The sequence below is a fragment of the Oryx dammah genome, unplaced genomic scaffold (assembly GCF_014754425.2).
Source record: "Oryx dammah isolate SB20612 unplaced genomic scaffold, SCBI_Odam_1.1 HiC_scaffold_2, whole genome shotgun sequence".
Classification (NCBI taxonomy): domain Eukaryota; kingdom Metazoa; phylum Chordata; class Mammalia; order Artiodactyla; family Bovidae; genus Oryx; species Oryx dammah.
This window is the reverse complement of record NW_024070186.1, coordinates 157,841,820-157,858,817: the sequence shown is the minus strand read 5'-3', so window position 1 is coordinate 157,858,817 and position 16,998 is coordinate 157,841,820. Positions and strand designations below refer to the sequence as shown.

Here is a 16,998-nt window from a genome sequence, read left to right as displayed (position 1 = left end):
GCCGCGGGACCCGAGCCCGGCGCAGGAAACACGCGTGCGCGGAGGGAGCGCGCGCACTCGTCCGGCCAGTCGCGCCCGGAGCTCTGGCGCCTACTCCGCGAAGCCTTCCTGGCACCGCGCTGAGCCAGTCTTCCTGAATCCCCCGGCCCCGGGTTGGGACGTCTTCGGTCGGGCTGGGAGTGTAGGGAGGCTCCCGTTTGTTCGGTTGCTCGTCCCGGCGCCCAGCCTGGGGGCCTAATGAGAGTGGCACCCACATGATAAGGCAAAGCGCGCTGCCTGAGAATAACAGCAACAGGGGCGGCCGCTTGGCTCCCTGTGCGCTGTCCCACACCTCCCCAGCCTGGGCCTTCTGCGCACTCCTGGTTCCATCCTCGCCCCTGAGACATGCTGGGGTGACCACCTGAATTTCCCAGATGATGAAAAGGAAGCCAGAAAAGTGTCACCAACCACTGAACTATCCTGCTTGCCCTCGTGGGCGGGGCACCGGGAGTCTCCTGGGAACGACAGAGGCCTTGGCAACACAAGCCACGGTGTTGCAGCAACAGGCCAGTAGTCGAGGCGACACTGGGCTTGGGGCAGCCTGCAGTCCCTTCTGTGTATGGAGCATGTGGCAGCCCCAGAGCCCCCTCCTCGGGCCACTGAGAATGTGAGTCCTCCCAGGCCACTGCTGCTTCTGGGATGTCCCTTGTTCCCTCACAGGCCAGGAGGGGTGTATGTAGTCAGGACCTGGGCCTGATCCTGGCCACGGGAGAGCCTGCAGCTCTGCCAGGCTGGGTGTGTGCGGGTGGAGGCCACAGCCCGGGCCTGAGACGAACCTTGGGGTTGAGTGGTGGTGCCTCCCTAAGGTTCTGCCACGGGCCAAGGCCTGGCTTCCAGGAGTCCGTGGGGGTGCCTCAGCCTGGGCCACCAACCTTGGGACAGAGCTTCCCTCAGACCTAGAGCTGAGTGAGGAGCAGTGGCTGCAGGTGGGTATGGGGCTTCTGGGTGCTGGCAGGAGGGAGGGCATCCCCAGGGCCTCACAGACTCCACCTCTCACCCTGACCAACCTCAGGTCTGCAAGGAGCTGGTCGACCTGCAGATCAAAAACCAGCGCCTGCAGGAGCAGCACGATGCTGAAATCTTTGAGCTGAAGAGTGAGGTGGGCAATGATGTATGCCCAGGTGTGGCATCCCGAGGGCATGTGGGGGGTGCGGGTGTGCCCTGAGTGACTATGCACACTCGCACAGTGTCTGTACACATGCACACACCCCACCTGTCCTGTGTGTGCCACGTCCCTGTGGATGCCCAGATGGACAATGACCTGGTCTCCCACAGGTCCTGTGGCTGGAGAGCCGCATGCTGGAGCTGGAGCTGCAGGGAGCGCAGGCAGCCCCAGCAGAGGCTGAACCAGGGCACCAGCCGGCCCTGGCACAGGAGCTTGGGCACAAGGCCCGGGGGCAAGGACACTTCTTCCGTCACAGACTCCAGGTCACGGGGAGTGCACGGCGGGAGGTGGGGGCGGGGGCTGCCTGGATGGAAATTAAGCAGGTCCAGGGAGGAACAGTGAGGCCTAAACAGCTCTTCTGTGCAGGCACAGTCCACAGGCTTCCTGACCCCCGAGAACAAGCAGCAGGAGCTGGGGGACGGCACAGGTGTGCAGCCATCCAGCCTGAAGGTCTGTCAGGGTTTCTCCCAGCCTGGGGTGGAGGTAGGGCGGGACAGGGGACCTGGGGCCTGGGCTTTCATCCAGCCAGCCATCCCCACAGCTGCCGGCAGAGGCAAAGCGGGTGCAGGAGCAGCACGGGGCTCAGCAGAAGGCCATGGAGACGTGTGTGTGAGTGGCTTCCTCCCTCATCTGGGACTGGAGGGCCCAGCGAGCAAGGGGGCTGTTCTCAAGGGGAAGAGGGGGTCACCCTTCCTGGGCCCGGCTGAGCCTCACACTCTGTCCACAGGGCAGCCCTGGGCCGGCAGCTGCAGGGAGCCTGGGAGGAGGCCAGGACAGCTGGGCAGCAACTGGCTGCACAAGCCGTGGTGAGGCCCAGCCCTACCTGCTTTGCAATCTGGCTTCGCAAAGTCCAGCTGTGGACACAGACTCAGGGCCTCCTCCACCCCCAGGTGTTGTCTGCCTGCCGGGGCCAGCTCCACCAGGCTGAGGCAGAAAACGCCCGGCTGCAGCTGCAACTCAAGAAGCTGAACGAGGCGTATGCCATCCGACTGCAGCACTGCGCCCGAATCGTGGCCGTGAGCACTGAGGGGTGGCCCTGTACTGGGTGGGAGGCTTCTGGGTCCCGGGGAGCCTGAGCCTGGCCTGACTGCGATCAACCACCTCCGAGAGACTCTTGACCTTGTTGGAGGCTTCAGGCCTGCCCAGCACACTGTCCTCAGACCAGCTCTAGGGAGGGAATTAAGAGGGAGAGAGTGGATCCAACCAAGCCCCGCCCTTCCCGTTCCTGGCCCCGCCTCCTCCAGGGATACGCAGATGGCGCAGGCCGGAAGCCCACAGTCACAGCCCTTCGGACATTCCTAGAGACCACTCTGGAGGACATCAGGGCAGCTCATCACAGCCGTGAGCAACAGCTGGCCCGGGCCGCCCGCTTCTACCGCAGGTGCCTGGCAGATCTGAGCCGGAGGCATGAGCAGCTGCTGACTGCCCACAGGTGGGCCCCTCCCTGAGACGGGCACCCCGGGGTGGACGACCCCTCCCTGAGACGGGCATCGGGGGCAGACGGCCCTATGAGAGCCGGTGCGGGCTTAGTGTGCAGCAGATGCTGGTGGACCCTGTCAGGGCCCCGCGGATGCCCGGGGCTGCCTGTGGTGCGGCCCCCTCAGATGTGGCGCTGCTGCCCCGGCACACAGTCACCGAGTCCAGCCACCAGGCAGAGGACCAGGCCAAGCTGGAGAAGCAGCTCCAGAAGCTCAAGGCCCAGGTGACCCCTCCCTGCTGCCCCCTAACCCACCCCAGGACCCCTTCCAGGCTCAGCCAAGCCCAAACCTCCAGGCCTTGGAGCAGCCTGCCCTGTTTAGCAACCCCTGCTCTTGTTCCCACAGGAGGGATCCAGTGAAGTCTCCCAGGGGGGCACATTAGAGCCGCAGTGAGTACCTAGTGTGGGTGCTGGGGGGGGACCCATCTGTTCTGGAAGGTAGCTACAGGGGCAGTGTTCTCGTTGCTGCAGCAAAGTGATCTAGCTGTGACTTCCAGTCTCGGCCTGCTTAGGAGACACTATCAGAAAACCAAGTGCCTGGAGTGAGGAGCGGTCGTGACAGGAGAGGGGCTAACCTTGAATGGGAGGGTCAGGGAGATGCCGCAAGGAATGGACATCTCGGCTGAGACTCAGGAGCCCCAGCTGTAGACCGCTGGAGGCGTGGACAGTAGAGGGCCCGACCCAGGACAAGGCAGGAGCAGCTGCCCGGTTACTTTCACAGCCTTTGTGCCTTCAAGTTCCCAACGGGAAGCCTCCTTATTGACACTGCAGTCACTGTCCAAGCTGACCCAGTGGCTCAGCTTTCCGAGTGGCCAGTGGGGCCCCCACCCCCACCCCCTGCCATACAAAGATGGCACCAAGACTCAGGCAGAGCCATCCCAAACTTGCTCCCAGGAGGAATCTCAAGGACTGCAGGGTCCTGGCTTGAGCAGGGCTTTTGATTAGCACTTGGGTCAATGCCAGCTCTCACGCCCACCCCTATGCCTCCCCTCAAGGGGCCTGGAAGCTGCGTCCTGTGCCCAGATCCGCCAGAATCTACAGGAGTTCGCCCGTGGCACCCAGGTAGTGAGCAGAGCCTGGCCTGAGGCCCCTCCTCACACTGTGCCTGGCTCATGGCTTGTGTCCCCTACGCCAGGCAGAGCTGGAGCGGGAGCGGGCACAGCTGCTGGTCCGTGCCACGATGGCAGAGGAGCAGCTTTCTGAGCTACAGGAGTATGTGGACCAGCACCTGGGAAGGTGGGCCTGGGATCTGGGGACCTCAGTCCCAGGCACTGGCAGCAGGGCTTGTCCACAACCAGGCAGGTGACTAACCTGGTTTCTTTGAGCAGGTACAAGCAGGAGATCCTACGGCTGAGAAAGCTGGTGGGTACAGAGGACCCCTGGAAAGTGGGGGCCATACCTTCAGACAAGCCCCAGCACCCAAGGACCTGCAGCCACTAACTGGTCAACAGGCAAACCTGGAGCAGAACTCTTCATAGCCAGCATGGTGCTCTCCCCAAAGCACCCCCTAGAAGATGACTTCACCCAGCCCTCCAGCCAACAAGCAGCAGGGTGGGGTCTTCCCTTGTGGTCCAGTGGCTAAGTCTCCATGCTCCCAATGCAGGAGCACCCTGGTTCAATGCTGATCAAGGAACTAGATCCCACATGCCACAACTAAGAGTTCTCAAAAGAGTTCTCAAAAGATCCCATGTGCTGCAACTAAGACCCAGCATAACCAAATAAATAAATATTAAAAAACAGAATCAGGGTGGAGCCCAGTCTTTATTGCGTACAGTCAGCCAGTCTGAGAACTGGGGGTTCCAAGTACGGAGGCAGAACCAGGCCCTGGCACAGCCTGCCCAGTGGGCCCACCTCTGTGAATGTCATAGGCCCAGACTCGGTCCAGGCCCTCACCTACCACAGCCACAGGCTGCCAGGTGGGGAGGGGGAAGCGCCCAGACACCACGCGGGCTCCTGCAGGCAACTCTGCCTGCAGCTTGTCCTCCAGCAATGGGAGCTGTGGGAGAGAGGGGGGGTGGCGTGGGCAGGCAGGTCATGGCTCCGCCTAGCAGCTCCTCCAGGCCCAGTGCCTACACTGGGGATGGCCTGGGCGTCCCATGGAGTCAGCAAACCCCAGACCTACCACACTAGGAGCCAGGAACACAGACACATTGTGGCAGTCCCTCAGGCTCACCTGCAGGAAGAGAAGTCACCCCAGCTGGTAAAGAGGTTTGGTGGGCATGGAGTCACCACAGCTTCCAAGGCCCAGACCCAGCCTGCCAGGTGACAGAGGCACCCAGCGTTGTCAGCAGGGCGGCCATGCCAGAACTGGAAGCGTGATCAGGCGTGGGGTATGAGGGGATCCAGGGCTCCCTGGGTTACCTTCCAGAGGTCCTCACGGTGGTAGCGGACACTGCCAGCACAGCCTGCCCTCCAGGCACGCAGCCGCGCCAGTCCCACCAGCCAGGGGTTCAGCTCGTAGCCCACAGCGGGGCAGAGGCCGCACCTGTGGGCAGCCAGCACCTGTGGGCCCAGAGAGTCAGGTCCAAGAGACGCGGAGGCGCGCTCACAGAAAAGGTTATAGCAAAGATGTCCCAACACACACAGTCCTTACAATCCTGCCGTCCCCAGAGCCCAGGTCCACTGTCTTCCCAGGACGACCTCGCAGCAACAACAATACGTGCTCCACCTGCCTGGCACTCGCGCCGACATAGGGCACCTGGACGCGGAAGGCGGGGCCGTGAGGGTGGGGCCCGCCTCTCAGGCCTCCTCTCTGGGCGAGGGATGTCAGGTCCCACTTGAAGCGAGCCCCACCCCACAGCCCCGCCGGCCCAGCGCAGCAGCACCCTCCGCCTCATACCTGCGCTGAGCGCCCCGCCCCAGCCCGGCCCACCCGGCCGGCGCAGGCCCGCCGAGCCCCGGCCCCGCACCTGCAGGCGCAGCGGCACGCGGCGGAAGCCTGGCTGCAGCAGCAGCGCCCACACGGCGTAGACGGCCAGGCCCGAGCCCGCCGCCACTTGCAGCAGCTCCAATGGGCCCGGCCGCCGCTCGCGCAGCTCCATCAGCGCCTCGGCCGGGTCGTCATGCTCCATGGCTGCGGGGCACTGGCTTAGAGGCGTCCCGCCGCAGGGACCCTCCCCGGCCCAGGCCCGAAATCCTCACACCCCAGCACCGGGCCAGAGACGGCCCCTCCCCGCCGCCCTCGGCCTGCACCGGGTCGCCGACGCCGGAAGGGGCGGGGCGGGGCGGTGGCCTCTCCGAGACGCCGGAAGCGGCCGGTCCGTTCGCGTCCCCTTTCCCCCGGGTCCCGGGCTCGTGCCGCGGATTCCGGGGCGACCCTCGTGTTCTGGCCACACAGCACGCAGCCCGTAGCGCGCGTCCCTCAGCCGCGGATGTTGCTGCAGACCCTAGTGCCGCGCGTCCCAGAGCGAGGGTCGCCCGCGGGAGGCAGTGCCGGGCCCCGGGGACTGGCGGCGGAGGCCCGTGCGGTCTGGCTGGAGCCCAGGGGCGGCGGTCCGCCTGCGGGGAAGGGCTCGCGAGGCTGAGGCGGCGACCAGCACACCCCGATCGCCCGCCGAGCCCAGGAGCAGTCTCGGGGGGCCCGGTCCCTCCCACGGCTGAAGGCAAAGAGCCTGAGTGCGCGGGAAACGCCGGGGTCTGCGGGGGCGGGGGCGGGGGCTTCGGCTCCGCTGAGGGGCGGGAGGGGGGTTGACAAGAATTAAGCAGAACAGAAAGGACAGATGGCTGTCTCAGCGAGACGGGAGGGGAGGCGAATACGAGGGGCTGGACCCTCTGGCAACTGGCCCAGCCATGGGAGTGGGAGGAAGAGCCCCAGGAACTGGGGAGACCACCTCCCTTCTCCAGAAAGCATCACACACACAAAGAAAGATCGAGCTCCCAGAAGTGCCCTGGCAGAACTTGGGAACGGGAGAAAGAACTGGCAGAACAGAGCCAGGACCCCCTCCTGAGGCCAGAAGGCCTTGAGTGGTAGAAACTTGTCTGCACACGGGCTCCTCCTCCATCCATGGCCCGTCAGGAGGCCCAGCGGGACGGACGCTGCTTCAGGCAACGTGGACCTGCCGGATACCACTGTCCTCTCCCCACGCGAAGTGCAGACTGCTTCACACTGCGGCCTCGCTGCCACCAGCGTGGAAGACAGGTGTCCTTGTGCCCTGCTCCTGAGACCTGAGTACTGGAGAGGAGGAGGGCTGCTCCCACCCCCAACCCAGAATCTCCTGCCTCCTTCCTGGCTCCCACTGCCCCTCCCCAGAAAGGGAGGACGTGCACTGGGCTTACACAGCATCCCATTCTTGCCTCTTTAGTTCCTCAAATTATTCCTGGTGCCTGGCACAGCACCTGACACCTAGAAGAAACTCAATAAAAGCTGGTCAAGTGAATGACAGCGCCTACCCAGACTCCCCCGTGAGCTCATTCACAAGTTCTTCACTTTCACACCTGCATCTGCCCGTCACCTTTGGGCACTGGAGCACACCTCTGTGAGTACACGCGCCCAGCGGTGCCCCCCAAAGGCATCTGCTCCCATAGCCCCGGCCCACATGCTCACCCACACCTTTCCCTTTGGCAGCTTCCTGGAGAGCAGGCATGAAGCTCCTGGCCTAGGCCTTCCTGGTGCCTCCCAGCGCACCCTGGGGCTCCTTTGGTCCTGTTGACCACACCCACTCCTGCTCTTTCTGCTCCTCCTGAGCTGGTTGCAAAGCCAACACTTTGTCTGGAGGAGGATGTGTGCATCAGAGGTGCTTCGTTGGAGGCACTTCCTGGGGCAGGTGGGTAGAGGCCAGTGTCCAGCCGAGGGCCCACCCCAAGGCAGCTGCCCTACATTTTTATGACAGATGGTCCCAGAGACAATCCACAGTGACCACTGGGTGTGGCCGTAAGCCTCTCTCCAAAGAAGAGGAGAGCTGGCCAGAGCATCATGCCGAGAGCCAAGGGTAAGGCATCCCTCAGGTCCGGACAGAGAGGAGGAGGGGGCAGGAGAGCACACCCCCCTCCTTCTCCTCTGGTCTTTACTGAGATACTGAGGGGGAGGGAAACAGGTATACAAGGGTCTGGTCGAGGAGAGAGGTCCATGGGAGACCCAAATGTGGGGTCATCAGTATGTTGGTGGTATTTAAAGGCAGGAGGTTGGCTTGTTCAGGATGTACTTGGAGGGGAGGTCTGGGGCCTGAGCCCCAAACAATCCAGGGTTGCCAGTCTGAGTCTGGGGGAGCAAGAGGCTCCGCAAGGAGCCTTAAGAACAGCAGAGGTGGGAGGAACCCAGGGATGCTTGCCCTCCAGGGTGACTGTACTCTCCCTCACAGTTCTCAGCAGTCCCCTCAGCAAGCGGTCCGTCCGAGGGAAGAAGTATGTCCCCGCAGCACTGTAGCCTTAGACAGTCTGCCCCACGGAAACTCCAGAGCAGCTACCGGAGTGTTGCACTCTCTGCACAGGGCATGGCCACACGAGGCACCTACACCAGCCGAGTCTGGCAGTAGGCGCCCCAAGGAACCTTGCTCCCTTCCTGCCGGCAGGATGGCAGGGCTGCTTCTCCACTAAGGACTGCAAGGAAAGTTGTTTCTGGGGCTCAGTCCGGGAATCTCCCCAGATAAGAGCTACGGGACTGGGTTGGCAGAGCCAGCTGGTTCCAGCTTCCGAAGTCCCCCGTGCACAGCCCCCACCCCCTTCTCTTCCCCCCACCTCCCCCCACCCCCAACCTGGCACTGGGGCCTTTCAGCCTCAGGGCCTTCGGCATGGTCCAAGGCAACGACAATTAGGCCACTGGGGAGAGGTGGTAGAAATGGTCCTTAAGAGACCCCACTGTGTGCCCCCACCCATTGGAAATGGGCAACAAATAGGACCCCTGCAGGAGAGACCCCACAGCTGTGGGGGGCGCACATCGGAGGGGCCTGGGGACAGAAGCCCATTCTTCCCCATGGGTGGGGTAGGGCCAGGGTGACTGCTGGGCTTGTGACACACCACTTGGGGAAGTCAGCAGGTTGCCAAGCCGCAGCCCTTTCCCTCAGGGTGGGAAGTGGGGTTGCCTGGCTGCCCACCTGAGACCTTGGGGGTTACGGCCCCTTTTCATTCCCACTCTGAGTGGTAGAAGCACCTGGCATTGGGGCAGCAGACAGAGGGTCACGTGAGAGGGGGTCCCTGCATGCCCCCCAACAGCAGCCCCTTGCCTGGGCATGGGCTGCGTGGCTGTGGTCTTGGGCTCTCTGAAGCGGGAGCTGTGCACCCCCTGAGGCTGTGGGAGGAGAGAGTGGAGCGAGGCGGCCTGGGCTGGGGGCCATACGCACACTGGCTCATCCATTCAGCGCTCTTATTGGTCATCGCCGTTACCTCAAAAGCAGGTGACGCTGTGATGCCGTCTGCAGGCCACCCCCCACCCTCCCCAGCACCCTGTTCCCAGGCCTGTCAGTCCAGCACCACCTCGCAGGGGTGCAGGTGGTCAGCGTGGGCAGCTGCGTAGGCACGGCTGAATTCCTGGAGGCGGGGAGCGCAGCCCAGCCAGGCCTCACCAAAGCGGCTCCAGCCCATGAAGAGGAAGGTGCCAGGGCCGGGGTGCACGCCACAGTGCAGTGGGGTGCGAATGGAGGCCTGCCCCTGGCCCCCGGGGCCCCCCACCCGGAAAACCGGCAGTGTCTGGCGGAGGATGCGGGCAGCTGCCACGGTGATGACAGATTCCTGTAGCTCTGTGTCATGGGCGACTCCAAGGATGGTTCCGTAGATCACTGTGGGGACACATGTTGGCCAGTGGCCTCAGGGGAAGACAGGCCCCGGCTCCTCCCCACCACCCGCCCTGCAGCGGGGCACTCACCAAAGTCACTGGTGCACACAGCCAGGAGGAGCTCGGCATCACTGCAGGGTCTACAGGTAGCTGACATGCAGGGCAGGTCAGGAGTGGAGCCCTGAGCCCTCCCCCAGCTGGACACTCCTGTGTCCAGGGTGAAGGCAAGCTCCCAGACCCCCCTCAGGGCCTGATGGCACCTGGGGTCTCAGGGAACTTGTGTGCACACTCTGAAGACACCCTGCACTTGTAACCCTAAAGGCTCATGTGTGTGATGCACACACAGCCATGGGCCAGCACACAGGCACAAGGCCCAAGGGCCTGGAGCTGCAGGGCCGGGTTCCCGCCCGTTTTCCACACAGCACCAGCAGGCAGTAACTCCCTGTCTCCCAGAGCTGCTTCCTGGGGCGCAAAGACACCAGACCAGCCCGAGAGGCAGGAGGTTATGATGGGTTCGGGGGTCAAGGGACAGAGCAGACACCGCCCCCAGCCCCCGTGGGGTCAGGCTCCGACCTCCAGGAGAGCAAAAAAGCTGGGCCTGGTGCCCTGCGGGGAGGCGGGGCAGCGTCTCCATGGTGACGGGCTCACAGTGGACTTCTGTTGTACTGGGCTGGGGGAGGGGAGGGAGGTCACCGCCGGGCCAGGGAGCCCTGGACAGCTTTGGCCGTCATCCCCTCCCCCAACCCTTCAGGACCAGGGGCCCGGGTGGCCCTGCCTGGTCTCACCTTCCAGGATTCTGCCCCCCGCCCCTCCCCACCTGCCCTGCCTGTGACAAGTCGCCTCAGTTTCTCCCCCGGTGCGGTGGGGAGGACAGTCAGTTCTCCACCCAGACCCGCACTCACCATCCGCTCCAAGGCTGCGGGCCTGCGGGGGCAGCTCCAGACGCCCGTCCTCCCGCAGCTCGAAGCGGAAGGAGGCCACGAGGCGGCTGAGGTCGGGATGCGGGGTGGCCTGCAGGAAGAGGGCCCGGCTCTCGCGGGGACCCCAGCGCGTGCATCGGGCCCCGGCCGGGCCCTGGCCCTCGGCCAGCAGCAACTCTAGCGCGCCGCCCGCTCGCTCCGCGAAGACTTGGGCGCCTGCGAAGGGCCGCGTCGGCCGCAAACAGAGGATGCCCGGCTGCGCGCCAGGCTCGGAGCCGCCCAGGGTGAGGCGCAGCGCCCCGGCCGGGTACAGCCACTCGATCTCGCCCTCCGCACAGGCCAGGGAGAGCTGTCCCACGCTGCCAGGCTCCTGGGTCAGACCGCTGCGGACGGACAGGCGGCGCTGAGACGGGCGGCCCGAGTCCCCACCCGGCCAGCCCGTTCCCCTTGCACTCCGTCCCTGGAAGCACCAAGAGCCGCGTCCACTTGGCGGAGAACGAAACTGAGGCCCGGGGTGTAGAGACTGGGAGGCGAAGGTGGCAAAGGCAAGGGTTCGGCGCCGGGACAGAGCGCCCGAGAGGGCGGGCGGCATATCTCCCAGCCCGCGCCTAAGAGGCGCACACAGCTCCGAGGGGTTGGCCCGTGGGGGCTTCCAGTGGGGCTCGTACCTGCCCCTCCAGCTGCAGCGGTCCTCCGAGTAGCCGGCGCGAGCGGCCGCGGCCAAGAGGCAGAAGCAAAGCGCGCAGAGCAGCGCGGGGGTCGGCATGGCGCGGGGGACGCGCGGGGGCGCGGCGGGAGCAGCCGGGGCCTTGGCCCCGGCCCCGCACAGCCCCGACCGCCCGCGCCGCCTGCCACGCACCCGGCGGGAGCCTGAGAGCGGCTCAGGCAGTGGGCGGGCCGGACGGCCAATCGCGCCGCGGGCCCCGAACTTTCCACCAATCGCAGCGGCGCTCTCGAGGTGGGCGGATCGCCAGGGGGCCCGGGAGGCGCCGGGGAAGGGGCTCCGCGGACTGGGAGTTCTGCGTCACCTCCTCAAGGTCCCCCTACTCCCCGCCCACCTTCAGCCTCGCCCTGCACGCCGTCCTGCTCGGGCCCCTGTCCTCCAAGCCTTCGGTGGCAGTGGTGCCCACTGGAACATCTGGGGTAGGGGGGCTTCATCTGGGGGACTCTCCAAGTGTGGTACCTGGGCCTGCGTCCCCCATCTCTTCCCAGCCTGGCCCTGGTGACTTCCCACATGACAGGTGGGTAACCCCGGGATGCGGGCTCAGGCTCGGTGAAGAAGCAGTAGCAAGAACAGCCCTAACCCCGCAGTCAGGCCCTGGTAGGTCGGGCCAAGCTGGAGCCAGGCCCACTCTCTTAGAGGAAACTCGCAGCCAGTGTCACTGCGGAGGCCAGGGCAGGAGGAGAGGCGGGTGGCGATCAGCTGGGGATTGCAGAGATGGCCAGATAAAAGGGAGGACAGCAGACAACCTTGGCAAAGGCCTCACGTGTGGACCCCAGCAGACAGGCCCCAAAGAGCCTGGTGAAACGCTGGGGTTGGATTACAGAGGCCTTAGGCCCAAACCCAGAACTGCAGCCTCAGTATTGGACCGCTTTGGGTCCCTGAGAACTTTGGCTGACAAAGACCCTCTGCTGTCTCTGGGTGTGAGGACCCCCCTGCCCCAGCCTCCTGCTGCCCTGGGCCAGAAGTCCACCCTGACAGATGAGACAGATAGCACCAGCGGGAAGGCGACATTGGAGCTGCTGCCAGACCGAGCAGACCACCGCCTCCTCCCCGGCCCCACAGCCCTTCCAGGCCAATGAAAAGCTAGGCACCCACAGGGCTCAAGGGCTCAGTTGCCCCTGGCCCTAGGCAAGGCGGGTGGGAAAGTGAAAGTGTTAGTCACTCAGTCATGTCCAACTCTTTATGACCCCGTGGACTGTAGCCCACCAGGCTCCTCTCTCCATGGGATTCTCCAGGCAAGAATACTGGAATGGTTTGCCACACCCTCCTCCAGGGAAGCTTCTCAACCCAGGGATGGAACCCAAGTCTCTTACGTCTCCTGAACTGGCAGGTGATGGGTTCTTTACCACTAGCACCACCTGGGAAGCCTCTCAGTGAAGTAAGCCAGTCACAAAAGATGAGTCTACTCACATGAAATACCAAAACAGTCAAATTCATAGTGAAAAATTAGAATAGAGGTTGCTTGGGGCAAGGCGATGGGGAATTGGTGCTTAATGGGGACAGGGTGTTCATCTGGGAGGAATAGAGTGTTCTGGGGGTGATGGTGGTGACAGTGGTTTGACACACACACTCGACACCCCAGTACACTTGGAAATGGTGAAGATGCTAAGCTTTATATGTATTTTACCCAACTACGAATTTAGAAAGGGGCACACAGGGCAAAAAAGATTTTCATGACCCAGATAACCATGATGGTGTGATCACTGACCTAGAGCCAGACATCCTGGAATGTGAAGCCAAGTGGGCCTTAGAAAGCATCACTATGAACAAAGCTAGTGGAGGTGATGGAATTCCAGTTGAGCTATTTCAAATCCTGAAAGATGATGCTGTGAAAGTGCTGCACTCAATGTGCCAGCAAATTTGAAAAACTCAGCAGTGGCCACAGGACTGGAAAAGGTCAGTTCTCATTCCAGTCCCAAAGAAGGGCAATGCCAGAGTGTTCAAACTACTGCACAATTGCACTCGTCTCACACTAGCAAGGTAATGCTCAAAATTCTCCAAGCCAGGCTTCAACAATATGTGAACTGTGAACTTCCAGATGTTCAGACTGGATTTAGAAAAGGCAGAGGAACCAGAGATCAAATTGCCAACATTCATTGACTATGTCAAAGCCTTTGACTGTGTGGATCACAACAAACTGGAAAATTCTTAAAGAGATGGGAACACCAGACCATCTTACCTGCCTCCTGAGAAATCTGGTATGCGGGTCAAGAAACAACAGAACTGGACATGGAACAGACTGGTTCCAAATTGGGAAAGGAGCATGCCAAGGCTGTATATTGTCACCCTGCTTATTTAACTTATATGCAGAGTACATCATGGGAAATACCAGGCTGGATGAAGCACAAGGTGGGATCAAGATTGCCGGGAGAAATAGCGATAACCTCAGATACACAGATGATACCACCCTTATGGCAGAAAGTGAAGAAGAAATAAAGGGTCTCTTGGTGAAAGTGAAAGAGGAGAGTGAAAAAGTTGGCTTAAAGCTCAACATTCAGAAAACGAAGATCATGGCATCTGGTCCCATCACTTCATGGCAAATAGATGGGGAAACAGTGGAAACAGTGACAGCCTTTATTTTCTTGGGCTCCAAAATCACTGTAGATGGTGACTGCAGCCATGAAATTAAACGACGCTTGCTCCTTGGAATTAAAAAGCGGAGACATTACTTTGCCATCAAAGGTCTGCCTAGTCAAGGCTATAGTTTTTCCAGTAGTCATGCATGGATGTAAGAGTTGGACTATAAGGAAAGCTGAGCACAGAAGAATTGATGCTTTTGAACTGTAGTGTTGGAGAAGACCCTTGAGAGTCCCTTGGACTGCAAGGAGATCCAACTAGTCCATCCTAAAGGAGATCAGTCCTGAATATTCACTGGAAGGGCTGATGCTGAAGCTGAAACTCCAATACTTCGGTCATCTGATGCGAAGAGCTGACTCATTGGAAAAGACCCTGATGTTGGGAAAGATTGAGGGCAGGAGGAGAAGGGCACGACAGAGGATGAGATGGTTGGATGGTTGGCATCACCAACTCGATGGACATGAGTTTGAGTAAACTCCAGGAGTTGGTGATGGACAGGGAAGCCTGGCGTGCCGCAGTCCATGGGGTCGCAGAGAGTCAGACACAACTGAGCGACTGAACTGAGCTGAGCACAGGGCATGGCACTGAGCAAAGGAGTCTCCAGTGGGAGGAAGGGAATGGGAATCCCGGTCAGTCGCATTTGCTGAGACCTAGGTCCAGTTCTGGAGGGACCCCCAGAGCCCTGGACCGCCCTTGCCCCAGGCTGGCAAAGCTGACAGAGGGCTTCAGGCGCCCTCCGGTGTCAGTGTGGGGAGTTGCTTCAGACCCTCCTTCCGCTGGCTGGGGGCCCTGGCTCCCCCCCCCCCCCGGGGCCGCCCCCCCCCCCCGAGAGTGGGACAGTGTCCCTGGGTTTCTGGGAGGGGCTCCTAAAGAGTGATCTGGTCTGTCAAGGGCACAAGCCTGGCCCTGAGGTGGCTCCCTGATAGCAAGCTTCCCCTTCCTCCTGCCCAGCTGCTTCTCCAAGGGCTGGGTGGTGGCGCTGACTGTCACCTGTGGAAGAAGACCCCACAGGCTGCCTCTGCTCACAGCTCCTGGCCCTGCAGCCTGTGAGGGGTGCTCCTCTGAAGCGCCCAGTGCAGTTAGCCATCAGAGGTCTGATGCCCACATCAAAAAGTCCAGAAGGCTGTGGGCGCAGAAGATGTGCTTGGTAAATACCCAGAGAGTGAGTGTGTGGACGGACGAATGACGCCCCAAATCTCAGGTAACTCACCAACGCTGTGTTCCGTTTGGAGGCTCTTGTGTGTCCCCCCCAGCTCCAGACCCTGCAGTGCCCTGACCCTCCAAAATGGGCTTCTCTCCACTTCCCACTCAAAGCTCAGGTCCTGGCTGGGGACGAGCAGATGGTGGAACCAGGAGCAGTCTCAGGTGGGCCATGCCTTCTGGCAAGGGGGCAGCCCCGCAGGATGCAGGGCACAGGTGAGGAGCATGCAAGATCAGGGTGGGGCTGGGCCGTCCGGGGCCTGTGGGAGCCACACAAAGCCCAGGCAGAGTCAGTGGGGATGGACAGATGGAAACAACACCCTAGGTCTGGTTGGCGCCCAGGGCAAACCAGGAACAGGAAGCTGGCCAGTGGGAGGCAGGAACTGGCTTCAAGGGATCGGCTAGCAGAGCTCCTGAGGAAATGGTGGGAAAGCCCAGAGGGGTCAAGTTTCCTCAGCTGCCGAGACCTCTCATTTGGGCTCCCGTTTCAACAAAATCAAGGAGAGGGAGAGACGTGGGCTGAGCAGAGGCCAGCTGAGCCTGTAGCCCCAGTTGAGCCTGTGGGCACCCAGACCCCCGCAGCCAGGACTTCCTGAAGGTGTGCTCCAGCTGACCTGGGGCAGGGCGCCGTCACCCTTGGAGGGGCTGGGGGCTGGAGACACCAAGATGGTTCCCACAACCAAGAGCCACGTGGTGCCAGGAAGCTGCCACCCAGTGGCACACTCCAGGGGTGCCCACAATCAACACTGGCCTGGAAGGCTCCTGGCCAGCCTGACCTAGGGAGCCCCAGGGTGCTGGAGGGACCAGCCCTCCCAGAGACCCCATCAGGGAGACAGTCACATCTGTCACCTCTCACGGGCAGCCTGAACAACCTCTGGTTCCCATTCACCTGCACAGCCCCCACCTCATTTCCAGGTAGACTCTGGCCTGGCCCACCTATGAGCCTGTACCTTAGGACACATGGCAAGTTTCCTCCTTTGACGAGAAGACCACTGCCTCCCTCCTGCCGCCCCACATACACCTTGCATCTTCTCCAGGAGCCAAAAATGCAGCTGCAGATTGATTTGCAGCTGAGCTAAAAATAACCACCAGGCTCCAGCCAGGGCCCGGGAAAATATCCCATTGCTAGGAGACAATGTTACTGGGAAACCGCCATTGCTAGGCAACTGGGTTGCTTGGTGACAGCTGGGCCCTGAGTCATACTCAGCCCTGGCCACTCCACCCCCCTCCCCCCCTCCCCTGCCTTGGTGAGTCGGGCCTGGGTCCCAGGAGGAGGGAAGGCAAGGGAGCAAAAGCTAGAGGCAGCAGAGGCCTGCCACCCACCGCCTGCCACCTCCCACAGCTGCCAGGGCCACCCCGCGCTGCGAGGTTCTCACTTCCCTGGGCTCCCATCGGGCTTCAGAGTGCTGAGGACCACCAAATACACCTGTGGCCTCCCCACGCCACGTGGTCCCCCCACCACGTGGTCCCCTCTGCAGGCCCTCTCGGGGGCCCCTGCCTCTGGGTGGGGAGCAGGGGTGGTGGGGGCACAGTGTCCATCCTCCCTGCGGGTCCAGGGCAGCCTGACCTCTGGGGAGCATGGGGCTGTCCCCACCCATGCTACACCAGGATCCCCAGGGCGACCCCTTGGGTGGGGCTCCTCTTAGTTCCCAAGAGGGGACCTGCTTGTCTGAGGCCCCACCCGGGGAGGGCGGACCTGAGCCCAGGTTTGTGATCCCGGAGCACACACCTCACCCCAAGGAAAGGCCGTTCCTTCCTCACGAGGTTCCTTCCTCGTGAGGAGGTCGGCCTGCAGAGCCGCGAGGTAAGCAGCTCCACTCCCCGATGTGACTGTGGCTCCCTCTCAGGGCACAGTGTGCCAACGGCCTTTCGTCCTCACCCCCTCATGCTGCAGAGCTGGAGACCCCCAGCTGCCTGGGCTAGGGAGACTCCTCTGTGCCCAGGCATCAAGATGAGGGGATCTCCAGGGGAGGGGTGCCCCAAGTGAGTGCAGGGGTGTTTTAGGTGATGTGGTGATCAGGTGAGGGGTGTCCCAGGTGAGGGGAGCCCCTGGGGAGGGGAGCTCCAGGGGAGGGCTGCCCCAGGTGAGGGGAGCTCCAGGTGAGGGGTGCCCCAGGTGAGGGGTGTCCCAGGTGAGGGCTGCCCCAGGTGAGGGGAGCTCCAGGTGAGGGGTGCCCCAGGTGAGGGGTG

General features: G+C 62.4%; 3 protein-coding genes across 13 annotated transcripts; 1 reads left to right on the top strand and 2 right to left on the bottom strand.

The window, feature by feature from the left end:
* The first annotated feature begins 83 nt into the window (after positions 1-83).
* CCDC78 (coiled-coil domain containing 78) lies at positions 84-4,417 on the top strand. 11 transcript variants are annotated; one of them, XM_040229864.1, is made up of 15 exons: positions 84-646; positions 846-965; positions 1,052-1,138; positions 1,315-1,467; positions 1,571-1,654; positions 1,746-1,813; positions 1,932-2,010; positions 2,095-2,220; positions 2,449-2,636; positions 2,765-2,906; positions 3,028-3,071; positions 3,677-3,743; positions 3,821-3,893; positions 4,010-4,043; positions 4,133-4,316. In XM_040229864.1, exons 1-14 carry the CDS (start codon positions 599-601, stop codon positions 4,033-4,035), a joined length of 1,305 nt encoding a protein of 434 aa, XP_040085798.1. In that variant the 5' UTR covers positions 84-598; the 3' UTR covers positions 4,036-4,043; positions 4,133-4,316. The 11 variants fall into 11 exon arrangements, 10 of the variants coding, with proteins under 10 accessions (XP_040085798.1, XP_040085778.1, XP_040085795.1 ...); XM_040229861.1 differs by having other exon boundaries at positions 85-646; positions 3,821-3,917; XM_040229850.1 differs by having other exon boundaries at positions 85-646; positions 3,817-3,893.
* ANTKMT (adenine nucleotide translocase lysine methyltransferase) lies at positions 4,411-5,881 on the bottom strand. Its single transcript, XM_040229868.1, has 5 exons — positions 5,591-5,881; positions 5,275-5,379; positions 5,043-5,183; positions 4,804-4,854; positions 4,411-4,677 (listed from the first exon to the last, which is right to left on the bottom strand). Exons 1-5 carry the CDS (start codon positions 5,750-5,752, stop codon positions 4,456-4,458), a joined length of 681 nt encoding a protein of 226 aa, XP_040085802.1. The 5' UTR covers positions 5,753-5,881; the 3' UTR covers positions 4,411-4,455.
* METRN (meteorin, glial cell differentiation regulator) lies at positions 5,294-11,137 on the bottom strand. Its single transcript, XM_040229867.1, has 5 exons — positions 10,976-11,137; positions 10,290-10,690; positions 9,478-9,537; positions 8,767-9,391; positions 5,294-5,379 (listed from the first exon to the last, which is right to left on the bottom strand). Exons 1-4 carry the CDS (start codon positions 11,071-11,073, stop codon positions 9,075-9,077), a joined length of 876 nt encoding a protein of 291 aa, XP_040085801.1. The 5' UTR covers positions 11,074-11,137; the 3' UTR covers positions 5,294-5,379; positions 8,767-9,074.
* Positions 11,138-16,998: the final 5,861 nt, after the last annotated feature.